Genomic DNA, 22711 nt, shown 5'->3' with positions numbered 1-22711 from the left:
CCTCCGAAGAAGACCCGTTTGGGGTTGAAACACCCATAAAAAATAAAGGGCGTCGGGAGTCAGGAAATAAACGTTTATGGTGGCAGGATCCACCAAATTCAAAGATAAGTTTTGTCTTTCGTCTATAAGAACATAAGCAGTGCCTCCGCCGGGTCAGACCATAGGTCCATCCTGCCCGGCAGTCCGCTCCCGCGGCGGCCCAAACAGGTCACGACCTGTCTGAATCACCAGAAGGGGCTCCCTTGCCACCTTGGTTTCTCATTGAAGTCCTATCTTCCCATCGAAGTCCTAACCCTCCGGTCTTGCACATGCACGACCTGGTTTGGTTTCTATACTTATTACCTGGTTAGCTTTCTATACTTGTGTTACATCCCAGCTCCTCCCTCAGTATCCCACAATCCCTTTATCCCTCAGGAATCCGTCCAATCCCTGTATCGTACTCTGCCTGATCACTTCCTCCGGTAGCGCATTCCAAGTGTCCACGACCCTTTGGGTGAAAAAAAACTTCCTTGCATTTGTTTTGAACCTATCTCCCTTCAGTTTCTCCGAATGCCCCCTCATACTTGTTGTCCCCTTCAGTCTGAAGAATCTATCCCTATCCACCCTCTCTATGCCCCTCATGATCTTGAAGGTCTCTATCATATCTCCCCTGAGCCTCCTTTTTTCCAGAGAGAAGAGCCCCAGCCTATCCAACCTCTCGGCGTATGGGCAGTGTTCCAGCCCTTTTACCAGTTTCGCTGCTCTCCTTTGGACTCTCTCAAGTACCGCCATGTCCTTCTTGAGATGCGGTGACCAATACTGAACGCAGTATTCCAGATGTGGACGCACCATCGCTCGATACAATGGCATGATGACTTCCCGCGTCCTTGTTATGCCCCTCTTTATGATGCCCAACATCCTGTTGGCTTTTTTCGAGGCTGCTGCGCACTGTGCAGATAGCTTCAGTGATGCATCCACCAGCACACCCAAGTCTCTCTCAAGTCTGCTGTCTCCCAACAATGCCCCCCCCCAATTTGTAGTTGAACAACGGGTTATTTTTCCCTATATGCATGACCTTGCATTTTTCCACGTTAAAGCGCATTTGCCATTTGTTTGCCCAGTCTTTCAGCTTGTCCAGGTCCCTTTGCAGGTCCTCACACTCCTCCCTGGACCTAACTCTGCCGCACAGTTTGGTATCGTCTGCAAATTTTATAACCTCACACTTTGCCTCCTTTTCCAGGTCATTGATAAATATGCTGAAGAGTAACGGCCCCAGCACCGATCCCTGCGGCACACCGCTTGTGACTCCCCGCCAGTCAGAATATTGGCCCTTCACTCCGACCCTCTGCAGTCTACCCGACAACCAGTGCTTGATCCATCTGTGCACATCCCCTCCCACCCCGTGGTTCCACAGCTTCCTAAGCAGAAGATTAACTGTCATATGATCGATTCATTGAAAGTTTTAGTAAATATATTTATTGGCAGCATTATCAATTAGTGAATTATAACAAATTTTTAACAAATTTAAAAAGATAAAAAAATAGTCATTGGTAGGTGGTGGTGAGCATAAATGATTATAAAGATCCACTTGACAGGAACTTGAAATGATATATATATCATAAGAGGTTCCAAAGATCGATGTCCACATACTTATGATATGCCCACTAGTTTCATTGCTCAAAGAAAAAAGTAAGAACGACGATACGGTAGAAAATAATATTATTAATTGATCATAGAGCTTGATTTTGTTATTATAACAGTTAAAAATTAATTAGAAAATGCTTATTATACATTTCATATTTATCATCTAGATAGCCCATTTTACATTACCTAATGGCTCATATGGGGTGGATGTTTTAAGGCTTTATTCTGCAATATATTTTACTGTATAGCACCCTAAAGAATTCAGAAGTGAGGAGTGTTTGCCCATATTCTCAGTACTTCTACTGTGAACCACCTATAGAATACACCTCTGATCTGGCTTTATTTATAGGCAGGCAAACCAGTGTGTGACAGGTGCAGATTCTGACTCTTTCCAAAGAAAGCTGGAAATTTCAAGAGACTGAAAGAACCAAAGGAATGTCCAGTATAATCAGTGGGAGGATCTGGTCACAACAAAGTCCTCTTCCAACTATAAAGTAGACGACACACCACTTAGGTCAGCTACCAGGAGATGTAAAACCTATCAGTGAAGGAGATCCTTCATGCCAAGCCTTATCAATGCAGAACCCATAGATACATTATCCCTGGTGTTGTGTCACCTAGGCTAGACTTTAGTATGCATAAAGATTGTGGTTAAGAGCTGCAGAAACCAGAACATATCAAATTGCTGACTTGTATTGGATGCTTGAGGGTGGAGGCCCCCTCAACATTCCTACTGATTATACAGAGGAGAAAGGGGAGTTGGATGCCACAAACTGTGGTTCCGGAGCATCTTAAGGATGAAGGATAATAGTACCATCTGTTGTCTGCACTGTACAGGGTTCTGAGGATCATCATGTCTTACCAATGTCTTAACATCTGAGCTCAGACACCTGGGACTCACTGATGTTTTGCTGCAGAACTGTCTGCCTCACAGCAGAGGTGGTTTGGGTGTAATAACCCAGTGGTCTCAAACTCAAACCTTTTGCAGGGCCACATTTTGGATTTGTAGGTACTTGGAAGGCCTCAGAAAAAAAATTAATGTCTTATTAAAGAAATGACAATTTTGCATAAGGTAAAACTCTATAGTTTATAAATTTTCCTTTTGGCTAAGTCTTAATAATAATATTGTAATTTACAGCTAAAGAGACATATGATCAAAAAACTGTTTTATTTTACTTTTGTGGTTATGATAAAATTACTGAGGACCTCAAAATAGTACCTGGCGCCCCCGGGCCATGCATTTGAGACCACTGGGGTAACCCTATTACTCTTAGAGATAGGACCTATAAGACAAGGAGGATAAACACGGCTGGCCACAGAAGTAAACTGTTTGATAACATTTGAATATAAGTTTAGATATTGTTTCAGGTTACTATAAATCTGCCTCTACTACATTTGTACTTGCAAACCTGTTATACAATTAAGTTTTTAAATTGATTTAGCAAAATCCTCGGTTCAGAACACTATTGGATTCAACTGAGTTATTTAGTGGAGGTTATCAAGAGTCTGAACTGCTTATTCAGATTCCTAAAGTAATCTAGTCCTGGCCTCGGTCCCAAAAATCTACATTTGTTTGTTTACCCATTCCCATAATACGGGGCACACCCTAGGCGGTCACCTAAGCAATCATTTGAACCTGGGGTTACATGTGCTAAATGCTCTCAAACACCACCAACACAGCTCAACTTTTAATTGTAAGCATGCTTAAATCTTTCTGTAGCACAGGATTCAATTTCCCTTTTGGAAGCAAAAATATTTCTTGTTGCTTCTAGAACTGTTGTTTATGGATACTGAGAGGGGAAGGAGGGAGTAACCCATCAGCGCCTGGCTCTAAGTAGCATTTCAGATTGAATCCTGCATTCCAAAAATTGCTCCAGCATATTATAAAGCTAAGATGTTATTACTATAATGATTATGATAACCTGACATTATAATCTTTGAGATTTCCTCTTTCCCTGGATATCTGTTGAAAACTTTAACCAGAGAAAGTTCTAAAATAACACAAAAATAAGTAAGTATTCACCACTGTTAGCATCAGACATAAAAAAAACATACAAATGCAGTGGAAACCTTTATCCTACTTTAAGCTGCAGGCTGTGGCTCTGATAAAATAATAGTTAGGGAAGGAGCTCACATGATATATCTGAGCTTGTCAAGGCACACTCCTACAGTTCAACATCCTTAAAAGTGTCTGAGTACTGTCGCTTCCTGGCAACTGATCACAACTTTATACTAGGGTTACAACACTTAATACCCTTGTGGGAGTGCTCATTGCCTGTTGCCTGCAAGCTTTTTAACATATAATTATTTTCTCTGGGAGACACCCACTGGTGCTTTGTTGTTCATGTACGCACAGGTGGGGATCTAAGGTAAGGAAAGTAGAAAAACCTGTCCACTGGAACTTGATGGAAAATCTAAAATAAAATTCATATAAAAGCTTATACATAAAGAAAAACAACCATGAGATCATATAAAAGCTTTGGATATTTAAAAGATTCAAACCCAAAACACACATTACACTCCTGCTACTTCAGAGCATCATTCAAGTATCGACAAAAAAAATTTCGATCTCAAGGTCTTATCTTAAATTTGACATTAAAAAATACAGCCTTTTGGTTAAAAAAAACAAGGATTGCTCTAGAATGCAACAAAATGTTAAACTGAGTAAGAACCAAAAAGTTATAGATTAGTTATTTTAAAAACAGACAAATTCTAACTAGCAACAATTTCAGTAGAGACAAAAAAAATTGCCGATATAATGCCATATTATCTAACATGTTTCAATATAATTATAAAGAACACTACTAGTTTTCTTTTACATAAAAAAATCAATTCAAAATCCTGTCTATGTGGCCACTGACATACAATGATGGACTATTTCAAACAAAAGCAAAGCTTCATTTCATACCTTCCCTGCCTACCTCCTGCCTTCCCCCGGCATCCTGGCCTTACCTGGTGGTCTAGCGCAGTGTTTTTCAACCTTTTTTGGGCAAAGGCACACTTGTTTCATGAAAAAAATCACGAGGCACACCACCATTAGAAAATGTTAAAAAATTTAACTCTGTGCCTATATTGACTATATATAAAGTAATTCTCTTGAATAGGAATCAAATAAACACAAAGAAAGTATTTTATAATTACTTTATTATGAAATATTAAGTAAACAGAATAGTGAAAAATTATAAAATACTTTATTCAGTGCGAAACCTGGGCCTGTTTGGCTGAACACAAAGCTGATATTCTGGCTGGAATCGAAGAAAGACACACACGTAGCTCTTCGTCAACAGCTCTCAGTCTCTCTCTGTATTTGGTTTTTATAGCATACAAAAATAGACAAATATACCCTCCATTCTTTTTATTAAACCACAATAGCAGTTTTTAGCGCAGGGAGCTGCGCTGAATGCCCAGCGCTGCTCTTGACGCTCATAGGCTCCCTGCGCTAAAAACCACTATTGCGGTTTAGTAAAAGGTGACCATATTGTAAAATATAGACAGCAGATATAAATTCAGAACTGTGCATAGTAAGTGAAGGGAAGTTTTCATCTCTGGGAATTTACCCAGTTAACTATTAAGTTATTTGGGCAAATTCCTTTGAAAACTGTGGTAATACTGCCTCCACTTTGCTAAATTTAAAATAAAATCATTTTTCCTACCTTGTCTGGTGATTTCTGGTTGCACTTTCTTCTTCTGACTGTGCATCCAATCTTTCTTCCCTTCTATCAGCCTGTATGCTTTCTCTCCTCCACACCTCATTCCCTCCCCCAACTTTTTATTCCTCTCTCCCTGACCTTTCTTTCTTTTTTTCTGTTTCTCTTCTTTCCTTCTGTTTCCCTGCCTGCCCCCTTTCTTTCTTTCTCCCTGCCGTTCCCCAAGCCACTGCCACTGCCGCTGCCATCGGGGAACAGGACCCACCATGGGATAACAGGCCCCAAAGCCGACGCCGACACATGCTCTCCCTGACGTCAATTCTGCAATCGGAGAGGAAGTTCCGCCCAGCCAGGCAGCGATTGGCTGGCCCGAACTTCCTCTCCGACTGCAGAATTGATGTCGGGGAGAAGAAGACTTATCGGCTCAATAGATTAGATCGCCAAGACAAAGTGAGTCCTGGGTGATCGACTCACTTTGCCTTGGCGAGCTACTGGCGCCCCTGCCTCGGGCCCCCTGTCAGCTCCGGGCCCCTGAATGCAGGACTGGTAGTACTGCCCTGATGGCGGCCCTGCGGCACACCAGGCAACATCTCGCGGTCTAGCGGGCTTTTGGGGCAGGAGCAATCTTCCTACGCTCCTGTCCCATGCAGATCGCCAATAGGAAATGGCTGCTGTGAGCTCCCGTCATAGTCTCGAGAGACTATGGGAATTCACAGCAGCCATTTCCTATGAGTGATCTGCACGGGGCAGGGACGTAGGAAGATTACTCCTGCCCCGAAAGCTTGCTAGACCACCAGGTAAGGCCGGGATGCCGGGGAGAAGGCGGGAGGGAGGCAGGGAAGGTCTGGCACAGGCTGCTCAGCCCAGAGAGGAACAATTTTCGCTCTGCCTGGCCCGACACCGAAGCAGGGAAAGAGGAGACCGAAACACCTGCCCTGGCCCTTGCAAACATGCAACACGCATGGAAGGAGGCGATTGGAGGCGGAGACCACCAGGTAAGGTCTGGGGGTGGGTCAGAGCCGGCACAAAGTTATTCTCGATTTTTCACACTTCTGCCCCTAACCCCCACGAATATCGAGGGACAAGTGTAAATGCATATATACCAACATCTCTCTCTCAACTCAAAATAAAATCATTTATTCAACAAGCTATTGCACAAATACACATTTGACACATATATATTTATGTTCCAAAATAATTTGTTCTACAATATTTCCAGTATTTCGGCTATACAATTATTTAAATACAAAACATTGTACAATGTCTTTCTTACTTGATAGGGCTGAAAGGCACTATCTTCATTTACAAAATCCAGTCGTCTGTCCACAAGAAATTCTACTGCAGTGATTGAATTGTATACACTTTTTCCAACAAGAGGCTTGAATGTCTGAAAAAGAGAGAGAGAGAGAGAGAGACTGAAATATATAAAGCTAAACCTTGAAAAGAACTCCAAGGAGTTTTCTATTTTTTCCATGTCCTAGTTAAGCACCTCCTGTAATTTATCATCTCACTGAACACAGTTCCATGTGTCAGCAGCAATTGAGACCTTCAATTCACTTTCCTCTGCACTTCACAAATTCACTACCAGAAACAACCTGAGGCTGGTAAGAAACTAGTCTTCTGCATTTACCGTATATACTCAAATATAAACCAAGATTTTGGGGCCAAAAAAATGGGTCTCTTTATATTTGAGTCCCCAACCAATGACTGTCACTTTTGTCCTCCCCACTCAATTATCGGTGGTACTGCTGTACACCCCCCCCCCCCAATGCCTGACATTTCTGTCCTCCACAACCCCCCCTCCTCCCGATGATCAACAGTACTATCTTCCACAAACCCAACCATCCCGCGATTAAAAGGTGCTATTTTCCTCCACAAACTCCTCTTCCCCGATTATCAGCATTACCGTCCTCCCCCCATCCAACTGGCATTAGACTTCGTTCCAGTGCTCAAAGAAGCTGACACCAATATTCGGTGCCGGGCCAGTGCAAAGCCTAGAGTAGGGGCGCCCACACATTTTGGGCTTGTGAGCTACTTTTAAAATGACCAAGTCAAAATGATCTACCAACAATAAAAATACTAAACATATACCCCCTCTTTTCCTATGGTGCGCTAGCCGATTTAGCGCACACTAAGTGCTAATGCGCCTATTATATTCTATGGATGCATTAGCATTTAGCATGCGCTAAATCGGCTAGCGCGCCTTAGTAAAAGACCCCCCATATTTATTTATTATATATACTGTGTGCACCTCTTCTGTCCTCCAGACCTTGTTCCATTCCCAAACCAACATCTCTCTCTGTCCCTCCAGGAGTCCAACTTTTCTTCCTCTCTCCTCCACCCCTATTGGCAACATGTCTCCCTCTATCTCCCTCCTCTGTTATGATTGTGCATCTCTCTGTTCTTCAGGGTCTTTCCCCCTCTGCCTGCACCTTCCATAGTCCAACATCTGCCCCCCTCTCTTCTGCCTCCCCTTTGTGTCAGGTTTCTCCTTCTCTCTATCTTCCTTCTGCTAACATTTTGAGTCCTCCCACCTTTGGTTCAGGTCTTTGTCTCTCTCACTCTGTCTTCCCCCTCCCCAGGGCCTGGCATCTCTCTTTCCTCGGTTCAGAGTGTTTCCCCTATCTAACCCCTCTAGTAGTCCAGGATCTGCCCTATCTTCCCCCTCCCTTTTGGTTCAAGGCTGCTTTCCCCCTCCACTCCTTAAGGTTCTTTGTCTCTCCCCCCCCCCCCCCCGATCCAGCATTTCTAAGGCAACCCCCATCCCACCGGAGCTCTTGCGATGGGCACAGTCTTACCTCCACTGCTTCACGCACACAGTGATTGTCAGGACCTCAGACAGTCTTGATTGCAACTGTCCTGTCTCCGTTCTTCCCTCTGGGCCTAACTACCACAGTTGAAAGTTAATTATGGCAGCCTGCAGTGCAAACATAGCAGAGGCTGTCGGCCTCCTCTAACGTCAGGGGTGGGACCGCGGCAGAAGGAACGTGCTACAGAGGCCAATGGCAGCCTACTACGTTTGCTCTGCAGGCTGCAGTAATTAACTTTCAACTGTGGTAGGTCCAGAGGGAAGAACGGAGGACGCTGAAGGGGAAGCGTGTCTTCTGAGCAAGACAGTCAGGCACCCACCTAAATTAGCTGGGCAGAGCGCCCGGCTAAAAGATAATAAAAACGCTAGGTAGAACACTTGCTCAGAGATCTACTGGCATTGCCTTTGCAATCAATCAGTAGATTGCAATCAACGTTTTGGGCACCCCTGGCCTAGAGCTTCTGCGCATGCTCAAGGCTTGCCAGCTCCTGCTCTCTCCGAGAATCCCAGAGAGGGCGGGAGCCGGCTGGCCTTGAACATGCACATAAGCTCAAGGCCCCAAAACTGGTCCAGCACAGAACATCAGTGTCAGGTTCTTTGAGCACTGGAACAGTAAGCCTAATGCCAGCTGGGTGGGGGAGGACAGTAGCACCTGTCTTCGGGGAAGAGGGATTTATGGAGGAAAGTAGCACCTTTCATTGAGGGAGGTTGGGTTTGTGGAAGATGGTAGTGTTGGGGATCGGGGGAGGGGGATTTGTGGAGGAAAGTAACAGCTTGCAAACATTTTCAGGTGTAGTGTTTAAAGTCAAAGTAGACCCCCATTTTCATTTAAAAGATGTGCTGATACTAGGAAAAGGAACAGTATACACATTCTATTTGCATAAATACACAGTTTTATAAGTAACTCTAATGTTTTGCTTAAAAATAAATAATTCTAGCCCTTTTTTAATAGTATGAAATTCTTGGAAACCCTACCAAATTTCCTATTATTTTTTCCAGGCAGGGTTTTGTTTTGTTTTTAACCTTTTGTCTCTAAGATGGAGTTTAAGAGGCAAATTCTATAAACGGCGTCCCGATTGTAGGTGGCCTACTGCTGCATAACCAGCCAATCGGGACGCATGTTTTAAAAAAAAAACCCTGTGGTGGGGTACCGGCAGGAGGGATTGGGTATCTATCCTGCCAGGGATGTTTGGGGGCGGGGTGGTGTCCCGCAACCATCCTGCCAGCGATCTCTGCAGCGATGTTCTTTTTTGGGGGGGTCCAGCACGAGGGACTGGCATCCCTTCTGCCGGTAGTCTTCGCGGGGGTCGGGGGGGAAATGGGTTGCCGCTAAACTTATCACGGCAGGGAGATCCCTCCTGCCATTTGGGAGGGGATTCGGGGGGGGGTGCCATGACAGAAGCCCTAACATCAATGACAGGAGGCTGCTTTCCCTGTCACTGCCGTTAAGGCTGTGTGCATGTCTCAATCGCTCACTGAGCGATTGAATCGGTTGGGTTTGCATGAAATGATTTGCACCTCTATGCAAATCATTTGCATGCAAACTTGATAATGAATTGATTACTGTTGGAGAATCGGCCAACAGCAATTGAGTCACTATCTTTAGTGAATCTAGCCCTAAGAATCAAAATAAAAACCTTATTTCACTTGTGAAGTTACTGTAGAAAAACACACCTTTTTTTTCCACATACTGATTTCTAGTCAAACTGTTTGGTCTGTAATAACAGAGAAAAATCATTTCTTTTTCTGGGTCTTAAATTATTAAAGATGGTGTTTTCTCACAAACAACTGTTTCCTGATAAGTGGCAGAGGATTTGCAACATAGAACTTTTAGAGTTGCAAAATAAGATAATTAAAATACAATTAACACAGAAAAACAATAACCCATGTCATTTCATTTTTCCTGTGTGTATCTTGCATTCTTACGCAAGTATTACAGATACCCTGTATTTCCTATGAGAGTGCTAGTCATTTTCTAATTTGACACATGACCTCACACACCCTTCCCATACAACCACAGGTCAAAGGGCTTGAAGTACTAAGCATTTTCCCTAGACACACAAAATGGAAAAAAAATAGTACATCAGGTCCAAACAATTTAAAAGAACATTTTAATCTGCATATAACAGTAAACAAATCATAAAATAGAACTACAGATGAAGTGAAGGGCCAGTTTTCCAGCATAAATGTCCTTTGTTGCATACTCTCCCTTTTAACAAACAATGGTCAAAACTGGCATTCAGCTATTTTTTAACAACATTTATGAAAAATGAAAATACCAGCTAAAATAAATGGGAAAAATAATTACACACATTCATTATACTGTAGTAGTAGTACAATAGTTATGATTTTATCCTTCCGTTTGTAATGCTGTGGTATACACATTTTCTATAATGCTTCTCTTTTATTTCTAAACTGGATTCATATCAAGAGCAACTCATGGCCGGAGTTTCATTTTTACAAAACTGTAAAACATCCAAAATCGGACATATACACCCAATATATACTTAAGTAACAAATTAGTACATTTCTAAAAAAATATCTGAAAATCTGATCCACTGTGAAAGCTAACAGGTCTATTTACAGAGTCTAGTAAGGTTTTGCCATCAGGGGTATTCCTAGCATCTTCCCTTGCAGTTAACGCAGAGAAAATGTCTTTACTGTTTACTGCATAACAGATAGCCCAATACAGATGGTATTCACTACAGTGTTAACAGTTAATACACAACAATTCCATTGCCCATTTGCCATTCTTTAATATGGGAATTAGCATATGCTATCAAGCTGCCAAGATAATCTCTCTATTAACTGCTTAAGGCGGTTTATTAAATTATCCCCTAAATTCTTAAATAAAATATTTACTTTTGAATGTTAAGTATTCTTGTTGCATATTACTAACACTACAAGTCAGACTTAACAAATGTGTAATCAATTAGTCAAAATTTTTTGTGGATGACTATACCGGTATTAGTGCTAACCTGCTAACTTATAGCATTTACTGAATGCTGGTTATGCAAAACAACATTGCAGTTCGTTACCGAAGAGGAAATAAGGCTCAGTTGACATCATCCAAATCAAAATACATATCCAGTTCAAAGTGGAAAATTAACAAAGCCAGCCACTGTTTCCCTACATAATACTCCAAACAGTGTTGCACATGAAAATAAGCAAGCTACATCTTTCAATTTTCATTTTTCCAAAGTGTGACATTAATAATGTCTAAATGATAATTGTTTCAAAAACATCTTATCCACCAAATTCTGTAGAAAGTAATTTATAGGCTGGAAAGGCCTGGAATGTTAAAAAAACAAAACAAAAACAGAGCTCATGCAGAACTAAGTAATTCAAGGCTAAGCAGCTCTCATTCTTGGAGGTACTTCCACTGCCTTAGGCAGTGACCTACCATCTGATGAGAATCACTGTGTAACAGTATTGTTTACCCTTATAAAACACAGAAGTATTATTCAGTACTACTGCAGAAGTCCTTGTTAGTAAAACAAAATAAACAGATGCCAATATTCTACAAAAAGAATGAATAGTACACAAATTCTGCTGTACAATTCTACTGGTTTCAAGTACTTCACTAATACAGCAGAAAAAGGAAACCTTGTACAGGAAAGGTCACTGGTTAAAATCTCACTGGCTGTCACATTCTGTCTGGAGATCATAATTTCAATAAAGATATAGAGAGGATGGGTACATGATTTTTAAAAATTGGTTAGTAAGGCTAAGCCCGAGAGCTAGACTCAACAGGCGCCTTTAACACAGGGCTGGAAGGCCCACGTTGGCAGCCCGCTGGGATTGGCTCTCGGAGAGGCTAGTTGGAGGGGATAGGTTAGGGACAGTTCCCACCGCAGCACCTTAAGGGAATTGATTGCAGGAGGGATTAGAGGAGGTAGGTATAAAAAGAGGGCCAAGAAACATGGCTTTTCCATTCCTTCAATGGCACTTACCCATCCTTCCTCCCTCATGGGGGGCGTTCATTTCCTAGCATGGGAGCCGGGGGGGGGGGGGGGGGGGGGAGGTCGCAATAGCAGGGGTCTTGCACTACCAAACCTTGGGGTTCATCGGGAGTTGAGCGATTAGAGAGCGAGTTCGAAGCGGGTATCAAGTGGGCTGGTGACTCGTTTGAAGGGGCAGGGGTACCTGCCATCCCCCAGACCCTTGCTGGACAGGGGCGGGGTCTAGGGACTCGTAAGCTGCTACTGGGGTACTGTAAGCGTAGCTCAAGTGTATGTTTAAGGTCATGTTGTTGTTATATTCCAATAAACAGAGCTGCGACTCAGTTTACCATCAATTCTGGTGCTGTCGTGTTATATCATATTAAGTTGATGTTAGACCAATGTATAGATTAAGAATATAAGAAGGGGGAAAAAAGGGTGGGGGAGAGTAGGTGGAGTTTTAGGGCAAACAACCAGGCCTTTCCAGGTCCAGATGTTAAAGGGTCTGAGTTATATCTTGCAGATTAAAGTGAACTATACAATATAAACCCTATAAAAGGTGCTTAAAATACTCCAAATGGATTTTTAAAAAATCTCCAAATAAATTTACTGAAAGAAGAAGAGAAGACATTACAAAAATAGACACAGCTTCGATAGCTGTTTTCAAAGGTAAAACAAGTACAAGTCATATCATCAAGTTGGAGAAAGGGAAACTTATAAATTTTTTATGGGAGGGTGGCAGATGCTTGGAAGTCTGTCAGAAGTTAACACTGTGGCAGAATTTAAACATGATTGGGACAGACAGAGAAGGCTGTGAAGAGAATAGGATTCAAAAAGCAAGTAAAATATGGGACGAGTGGAAGGATACAGAAGCCTGGACTGCTTAAGTATGAGAATTTATATGATCATGGTACTGGACCAACAAGAGGACAACAAAGAAAACATGTGACTAGGAAAAAGAGCATTACCCTGCAGGCATTGAGTTTGTACAGCTGACAGCTGGAATATATCATTAGCTTGAGCAGGGGCAACTGGGCAGACTGGGTGGGCTAAATGATTTTTTTTTTTTTCTAACATCTACTATGTTTACTTCAATAGCACATAGTGTGCCATACTAAAATTAAACCCCAACCCAGACTTTCACACTGTATTCTCTTCTAAAGACCTGCCAGTATGTAAGAAGAAATGCTTGGAAAAAGAGCATCCTGTTTCATGATGCATCACATTCCTTTCACATGAGAAAAAGGCAAAACAGATGAGCCCTCCCTGAAAGGCATTTTTAAAATAAATTAGCTCCAGTTCTGAAACACATAACATGGTGTGTGTTGAGCAACTAAGAGCTCAGTGTTCAAAATAACAGTAAACAGAATAAAGGCTTTACATGTTCTAATCTTTACTGGATCCTTTCAGTAAATAAGATTACTGTTAAAACAGTATTTCATCGGTACAATTGATTTGATAAGCGTTTCCCCAAGAAAAAAAGATTTGAGAATCTTCCCCTTACAGCTTAAGGGCGAAAATGAAATGTTGGTCACAGAGGTTAAAGCAGCTCTTAAAAAAAAAAAAAAGTCCTAACTTTCCACCCATACAGGAAGCTGACGTCATATCACGCTTTGCTCAATTATTCTTATATAAATCTTAAAATATCAAGAAATACAACCTGCTTTAAGAAATGTTCCTAGTTAAAAGCTGAAGAATATGATACCGTTACGCTCCTGAACCCTATAACGTCTGAAAAGATTAAAACGTGCTTGCTCTTGATCTAGTTTCTAGAATGACTAAAACAGCTGTGTGTTTTTCCAGTCTTCCAACACCATTCCTTAATCCTTTCATGACAAAGAGCAGTCTGGAAAAGCAGCCCGATCCACACCCAGTGATCAGCAGCAGCCATGAACACAGCCCAAATCTTCATTCCCACAGAAATCAAGCCAGGAGAAAAATCACATAAAAGAAATATTAACGACAAGCAAACGTACCAACTCCTAACTGACCGTCGTGTAATCTCCGAATCTCATTCCATTTTCAGTGACAAGCTATTAGCCCTCCTTGGGCCGTCAGAAGCGGATCCGATAAAGCTTCCAGTTTCAACTCGAGCGATTTTCTTTCAACATCTCTGAACGCAGCCGAGCTTGAAAATCCCCCAGACATGGAGGCTTTCAGGCTGCCCTCTGACGCGCTCTGTGTCTGTATACATGCAAGAAAGCCAGTCTGGGCAATGGAGGCTGCAGGCTCCAGTCCCGAGCAGGAAATGAAGCTTTGCTTTCTTCCCCTCCCCCTTCTGTGCCTGGCACGGAGACAGATTACAACTCCTCCTTTGTCAGCCGCAGTCTGCTGTTAATGACTAAGAAATCCTGCAGCTCAAAGGACGGCTGCACACCGAGATCTGGGTCAAGATAATTTCTCTTTGAGGTCGCTTACATAACGCAGAAGAGCCTCCGAAACTCCAAAACGAAGGGGAAAAAACATCCATGAGTCAATGCACTCGGGAGAAGAAAGGCTCTGCGGCCGCTCAGGAGCCTCCGGCGCTCGAGTCGGGGCAAGCCAAAAGGAGAGAGGAGGAGCTCTGCAAACTGTAACTAATCCGCCGTCACAGGTGCTGAGGGAGTCACTTCCAGCACGAGTCACATTACTGATTACTCATTTGCTCGGCCAAGGGGGAGGAGGGGGAGGTGAGCGAGGTCATAATTTTCAGCTCCAGACAAAGGCAGACAACAGCAGCTAGCTTGACAGCTCAAGTTTACTGTTTGTCCCTGTCACATTCCAAAGGGCAAAACAAACGCTTTTCACTTTCTTGATTAATTTCAGGAACAGAAAGGACGTTAGAGTTGTGGGGTTTTATTAGGCATAGGTTACTAGCAGAGAAGTGTCAGAACAGAGCAGTATGAGACAGCACACAGAAGTTACCCTACCACTGTCTGAACACTAATCCTAGATGGTGAAGGCCTTGGCAGGGCTCACCTGTTGAACAGGAAGGCAGTGAAGATTAGCACTAGTGTTTCAGGGGAAAAAAAATTTAAATTCGATTCAGCCTATTGAATCGATTTTTCAATTTAATTTTCCTGCCCAATTGCATGTTTTTGTCAAACATGATGGGGGGGAGGGGTATTTTGTAGCCTCTTCACCCATCCCACCTCTTTGCCCTCTCCTACCCACACTGGTGCTGTGGTGTAAACAAAATAAAGAAACAAGAAATACTTTTCCTCTCTCTGTTAGACAGTGAATGTGAGCTAGGACCTAAGACCAGCTCTGGCAGGATACACATTTCACATATGACATACTGTAATCAGAAAACAGAAAATAAAATTATTTTTTCTACTTTTTGTTGTCTGGTCATTATTCAAATCATATTGGTCCCAGGCTCTGGTTTCTGTTTGTCTTCTGTTAACTCCTTTGCCAGAGTCTCCTGCCCATGGACATTTTCTTCTTTCTCCATGTTCACCATCCAACTCCAATCTCTGTCCACCCCTTCCATTTCCCTTCCTCCCCTGGAGGTCCGGCACCTCTCCTTTTCTTGTCTCCATTGCCGCAGTCCAGCATTTCTCTAATGAACACTCCCCCCTCCCCCATGCAGTATTTCTATCCCCCTTCCCGCCACACCATCCCTTGGGTTCACTCCCCCCGATGCAGCATTTTTATCCCCCCTTCCTGCCACACCATCCCTTGGGTTCACTCCCCCCGATGTAGCATTTTTATCCCCCTTCCCGCCACACCATTCCTTGGGTTCAACTTATCTCCCTTTCTTTTCCATTGTCCACCATCTCTCTTCCTCTCCTCTATTTTAAGACCCATTATTTCTTCCACCCCACCCTCAGTCCAGCATATGCCTCTCTTTGGACCCTCTCCTTCCGTGTACTTCTAATAGCTACACCAAGCCCCCCCCCCCAAAGGCCAGCATGTTTCCCCCTTCTCCATCATCGTCTAGCTTCCCTCTGGCCTTTCAGTCTCACTTTCGAAACTAAGTGCAGCCTGCAAAGGATCGCCGGTGATGTAGCGAATCTAGCAGGCGGTCGTCAGCCTCTGCTGCGGTCCTGCTCCCCCTCTGACATTACGTCCTGTTTTGGTCTGGGATGGACCACGGCAGAGGGAACGTGCAGTGGAGGCCAATGGCAGCCTTCTAGAATAGCTACATCACCGGGGATCCTCTGCAGGCCATAATTAGTTTTGAAAGTAAGACTGGGAGGCCAGGGAGAAGCCGGACGATGGTGGGGAGAAGAGGAAAACATGCTGGCCTTTGGGGAACCCCCTAAAGCCATGGAGCCAAGGGTACCCAAAGCGCTGGCATCTATGCAGCATTTCCTGACCGAAACACCCCACCACCACCACCGTGAACTCTGACATCGGGGTTCCTAAAGTAGGAGCAGCAGTGGCAGTGGACAGCCAGCAAGAGGCAGTGTTTAGGATAGACTTTGCGCTGCTGCTCCTGCTTTAGGAGGCCCGAAGGTATGCGGGGAGGAGGGTTGGTCAGTGAACTGAAAAGCCCAATTTTTTAAGCAAACAAATCGATTTGAATCGATTCACCAACATGAATCAGTGAATTGATTTGAATCGGGCAGAACTAATTAGCACACAGCTGCAGGTAGACAGCACAGAACCCCAGACCTCAGCAGAAGAGTAGAACAGATGTCAAGCCTGTTTTGGTGGCTGAAATTAACAGAGCTAATGGGAGCTAGGAGAGGATAAGAGGGCTCACCCTGCCCTCCAAACAGAGTAGGAGTACATGGGGATGAAGGCAACAAGAAACCTGCAAAATCCATGGGGATAGTGGCAAAAATCTTCTTTACTAATGCAGGAATGGGATGGGGTAGTACCAGATTATGTTCTTTGCATACCTAGACTCAAACTTGACACTAACACCTAAGGTAAATTATACAGTATATAAATCTAGATAAATAGATATAGTGGCATAGGAGCTCACCTTGATGAAAACTTCAAAATTTTGCAAAGAGGGAGACCGCTGCTAAACTGATGAGAATATTCAATTTGTTTTAAACAATTTGGCAGAGTATAATTTCCACTAAACCATTCTCATCTATGTAACTGATAATGAAGCTAATATGAAAGCAGCATTTTGAGCTGAGATCTGAATAGGTTGCATAGGACATGATTTCAATCTTATGCTCTCATAGACTCCAGCCATAAGCCCCCCTGCACTCACACAAACGCTATTTACTCAATGCATAAAAGAGGAAGAGTATAAAGAAAGGCCAATCACACACATAATCATCCCAAAAAAGGAAAACATATAGAAAAGAAAAAAAGTGGAGAAACCTCAGATGGGCTCCACTTTTTTTTTTTCTTTTCTATGTGTTTTCCTTTTTTGGATGATTGTGTGTGTGACTGGCCTTTCTTTAAACTCTTCCTCTTTTATGCATTGAGTAAATATCATTTGTTTGAGTGCAGGTGGGCTTATGGAAATTAGTGACTATAGAGCAGGGATCTCAAAGTACCTCCTTGAGGGCTGCAATTCAGTCAGGTTTTCCCCAATATAGAATATGCATTGAAAGCAGTGCATACACATAGGTCTCACGCATATTCATTGGGGAAATCCTGAAAACCTGACTGGATTGCAGCCTTCGAGGACCGACTTTGATACCTGTGCTTTATAGAATGGAAAAAGGATCTGAATGAAGAAAATAAGAAGAAACACAAGCACTGGCAAATTAGATGCAAAGCATTGATAAAGACAGCTAAGAAAGAAAATGAAGAGAAACTTGCAAAAGAGGCAAAAACTCATAACAATTTTTTTAGGTACATCAGAAGCAGAAAACCTGTGAGGGAATCTGTGGGATAGTTAGATGTTCAAGGAGGATAAGGCCATAGCGGAAAGACTGAATGAATTCTTTACTTCAGTCTTTATGAAAATGTAAGAGATCTACCTGAACCAGAAATGGTTTTCAAGGGTGATGATACGGAGGAATTGAAAGAAATCTCGGTGAATCTGGAAGATGTACTAAGCCAAATCAACAAGTTAAAAAGTGATAAATCACCAGGACTGGATGGTATACATCCCAAGGTACTAGAAGAACTCAAACATGAAATTGCTGACCTGCTGTTAGTGATCTGTAACCTGTCGCTAAAATCATCTGTAGTACCTGAAGACTGGAGGGTGGCAAATGTTACGCCAATTTTTAAAAAGGGCTCCAGGGGAGATCCGGGAAATTACAGACTGGTAAGCCTCATTTCAGTGCCTGGCAAATGGTAAACAATTATAAAAAATAAAATTGTGTAACACATAAGCAAACGTGATTTAATGAGAAGGAGTCAGCGTGAGTTCAGCCTAGATAGATCTTGCCTCACAAATGTGCTTGACTTCTTTGAAGGTGTAAATAAACATGTAGATAAAGGTGAGTCAGTTGATATAGTGTATCTAGATTTTCAGCAAGCTTTTGATAAAGTTCCTCATTAGAGGCTCCTGAGAAAATTAAAGTGTCATGGGATAGGTGGCAAAGTTCAGTTGTGGATTAAGAATTGGTTATCGGATAGAAAACAGAGGGTAGGGTTAAATGATCATTTTTCTCAATGGAGGAGAGCAAACAGTGGAGTGCCGCAGGGGTCTGTACTAGGACCGGTGCTATTTAACTTATTTATAAATGATCTGGAAATTGGAACGATGACTGAGGTGATTAAATTTGCAAATATCACTAAACTGTTCAAAGCTGTTAAAACACTTGCGGATTGTGAAAAATTGCGGATCTTAGGAAATTGGAAGACTGGGTGTCCAAATGGCAGATGAAATTTAATGTGGACAAATGCAAAGTGATGCACATTGGGAAGAATAACCCAAATCACAGTTACCGGATGCTAGGGTCCACCTTGGGGATTAGCACCCAAGAAAAGGATCTGAGTATCATAGATAATACGATGAAACCTTCCCCCCAATGTGTGGCAGCGGTCAAAAAGCAATCAGGATGCTAGGAATTATTTAAAAAGGGATGGTTAACAAGACTAAGAATGTTGTAATGCCCATGTATCGCTCATTGGTGCGACCTCATCTGGAATATTGCGTTCAATTCTGCTCTCCTTATCTCAAGAAAGATAGCAGCACTAGAAAAGGTTTAAAGAAGAGCAACCAAAATGATAGAGGTGATGGAACTCCTCTCGTATGAGGAAAGACTAAAAAGGTTAGGGCTTTTCAGTTTGGAGATGGCTGAGGGGAGATACGATTGAAGTGTACAAAATCCTGAATGGAGCAGAACAGGTACAAGTGGATTGATTTTTCACTCCGTCAAAAATTACAAAGACTCGTTACCACACTGTTCATATTCACATATTGACATGTTTATCGCCAGCCATTCTCTTTTTCAGTTTATAAAAGATGCCTCCATTGAGGAAATCTCGATATCAGACCATGCTGGCATTACCCTAACCTTGGACAATATCACACGTTTACCTGTTTCAAAGCAATGGAGATTTAATTCTAACCTTCTTCATGAAACTGACTTCAAAGAACACATCTCCAATGCTATTAAATAATTTTTTCATTTCAATAAACCTGAAGAAACTAATTGGACAACAACGTGGGATGCTTTTAAGGCCTACATCCGTGGAGTTATCATCTCACTTAATTCCAAAATTAAGAAAACAAAGGAAGCAGAAATAAATGCATTGGAATGTGACATTAAATCCAAGGAACTTGAACATCAACTAGACACCAGTAACATTAGTATCCTTTTGGCACTTCAAAAACTTTGCTTTAATTATAAATATTTTATGGAACAATGCAGCTCATTCTGTCTTCATTCCAGAAGCTAATTACTACGCTGAGAACAACAAATCAGGTCATCTTCTAGCAACCTACTTGCAGAAGAAAAGCAAAAAAAAATACCAATTGATAAACTTATTACTTCCTCCGGGGATATCATTGCCACAACCACTGAGATCTTAAATGAATTTTTAAAATACTATGGAAATTTATACTCCTCAGAGTTGGATGACAACACAACCTCACACACCTTTCTAAACGAAATTGACCTTCCATTATTACCCATTGAGGATCAAGCCCAACTTTCCTCATCTATTACGCAAAGTGGGATCCTAGATTCAATCTCTGAAATGGCAAAAAACAAATCACCTGGTCCAGATGGATTCACAGTCAAGTTTTATCAGGCTTTCCAATATACGTAGGTACCATACATACAACAATTTTTTGCTCATTTGATAATGCAAGTATCTGCTTCCGGAATGTTTACAGAAGTAACCATCATTGTAGTTCCTAAACCAGGGAAGGATCCTTCGCATGTTACTAACTACAGGCCGCTATCTATGATTAATGTGGATGCCAAAATATTTGCCAAGAAACTTGCAACCAGACTGCAATGCGTTCTCTCACATTTGACACTACGAATCAAGCTGGATTTATTAACGGCAGGCACTCCTTTAATAATACCCGTACTCTACTGAACATAATTGCAGCATGCCAATCCTCTGGTCGTAGGCTTGTACTTCTAGGATTAGATGCTGAAAAAGTATTTGATAGGGTTGAATAGCCTTTTATCTTTGCTACTCTATGCAAGTTTTATATTCCTACTCAATTTATTAATATGATTGCTGTATTATATTCTGACCCAAGTACACAAATATCTATTAATGGCCACCTCTCTGACATCTTTAAACTCACAAGAGGCACACATCAAGGGTGTCCTCTATCACCATTACTTTTTAATCTAGTACTGGAACCGTTACTTATGGCCATCAGGAATCAACCAGACATTATTGGTTTCAAGTACAGTGACGGTGAAATTAAGCTCTCCGCTTACGCAGATGACATCATGCTTTATATAACACCTGAATCTATTCCCCAAGTCATCAAAATAATTCAGCAATATGCACACATGCCTGGATATAAATTGAACACCAACAAATCCGAATTAATGCCTCTAAACTGCACTGAAGACAAGCAAACCATTATATCCCTTGGATTCCTCTGGAACACATGTAAATTGAAATATTTAGGTCTTAATGTTGGCCCAACATTAAAGGACACCGAACAACTCTGAGTATTCATTAACTTTGATCAAAGACCTAACACATAGATGGTCACCTTTAAAAATAACCTGGTGGGGTCGACTTACCATATTAAAATGATGATCCAACCAAAGGTTAATTATGTGTTAAGCATGTTGCCCTACCTTTTAAACAAAAGAATATATAATAAACTAAACTAAGCTAAACTTTAAGTTTATATACCGCATCCTCTCCATAATTATAGAGCTCGGCACGGTTTACAAAAGCTTAATATAAGGAAGGAGAAGCATAATGGGGTTGGAGGTTGAGTATAGGGGGGAAGAGAGCCTTATATTTTTGTGAATAGCCTAGTTTTTAGATGCTTTCGGAATAGCTGGAAGGAGCCCAGATTCTGTAGTGGGGCAGAAAGGTTATTCCAAAGCCCTGTGATTCTGAAGAAGAGAGATTTCCGTAATCTTCCCGCATAGAGGATACCTTTTAGCGAGGGGAAGGATAATTTAAATTTTTGGGTGGACCTGGTGGTGTCGGGACTCAAGATAATAATATAGAACAAGTCATGAGTAAATTTCTATGGATTAACAAGCAACCATGAATGGCTTTACATAAACTTAAAAATGTAAAGTCAAATGGTGGCATCAACTTCCCAGAATTTTTAAATACCATCAGGCTTTTATTATGCGCCAGGGCTCCTTATGGTTACTCAATAAAATCATACCTAATCCCCCATAATGGCTCCTTTTGGAGAAAAGTTTACTTGGTGCCAACATGCTCGCACTTACTCCGTCAATACTCTTATCTCTAAACCAATCAAAACAGTTAAATTGCATCACTTGATCAACTAAAAGAGTAATACAACATTTTGACAATGTGATGGAAACTACCTTATTTTTACCATAAGACGCACCTGACCATAAGATACACCTTAGATTTAGAGGAGGAAAATAAGAAAAAAAAAATTCTGAACCAAATTGTATACTAATATATATCCGGCACCTTTAAATTCCGTCCCAGGCACCTATAAGTTCCATCCCAGCCCCCTCTCCCTCGAGCGATACCTTTAAATTGTGGTGGTCGCTGGACAGTTGCCTGCTGATTATATTGGGGCCAGCAGTAGGAAATATATACGATAACAGTAGTAGAACAATAAAACAAATAAAATGGAAAGAATGAAGATGAGAATCCCCCCAAATAAACCTGCTGCAGAAGGATAAGTAGAATGCCTAGTGGACAGTTAGAAACAACGGTTATATGCTGTGAAAAGGGTAAAAAATAAGATCAAAATAAAGATTTACAAAAAACTCTTAAGAAATGTCATTAGATCAAAATTAAACCATAATGGGTAGAACGAAACCAAAATAAATACAAAATTAACAGTCAAATAAGGCCCATTTAAGTCCAGCTTGAATCCTGGCTGCGAGCTGGCAGGAGGATTTACATTGCACTCTGACTGCGCAACATCTACAACAATGTTTAAAACACTTATGAAAACTAACTGGCAATGTCCTACATTGGGAATTGCAATTGAGTTTCTTTTGAGACTTTATATTTCACCTATGAGGGCTTTCCGCAAGCTCACGGTTGTCCCAAGTGTGGTCAGGACCAGGCCTCCTTGGGACATATGTTTTGGAAGTGTTTTTGGGCACATTTGGGATGATTTACATCTGCATTATAGGGCAGGAGGTGGACTCTAGCTCCAAGAGCATTGTTTGGTTTTTATATGACAGCCC

At 41.9% G+C, this 22711-nt stretch overlaps 1 protein-coding gene across 1 annotated transcript in view; it reads right to left on the bottom strand.

Moving 5' to 3' along the window:
• JMJD1C (jumonji domain containing 1C) overlaps window positions 1-22711 on the bottom strand; it is a 593631-nt gene that overhangs the window by 285351 nt on the left and 285569 nt on the right. The window contains 1 exon segment of the mRNA XM_033941997.1: window positions 6544-6657. Within this exon segment, the coding sequence (XP_033797888.1) occupies window positions 6544-6657 (114 nt within the window).

Source organism: Geotrypetes seraphini, chromosome 4 (assembly GCF_902459505.1).
Source record: "Geotrypetes seraphini chromosome 4, aGeoSer1.1, whole genome shotgun sequence".
Classification (NCBI taxonomy): domain Eukaryota; kingdom Metazoa; phylum Chordata; class Amphibia; order Gymnophiona; family Dermophiidae; genus Geotrypetes; species Geotrypetes seraphini.
The sequence above is the reverse complement of the archived record's forward strand: the minus strand, read 5'-3'. Positions and strand labels throughout refer to the sequence as shown.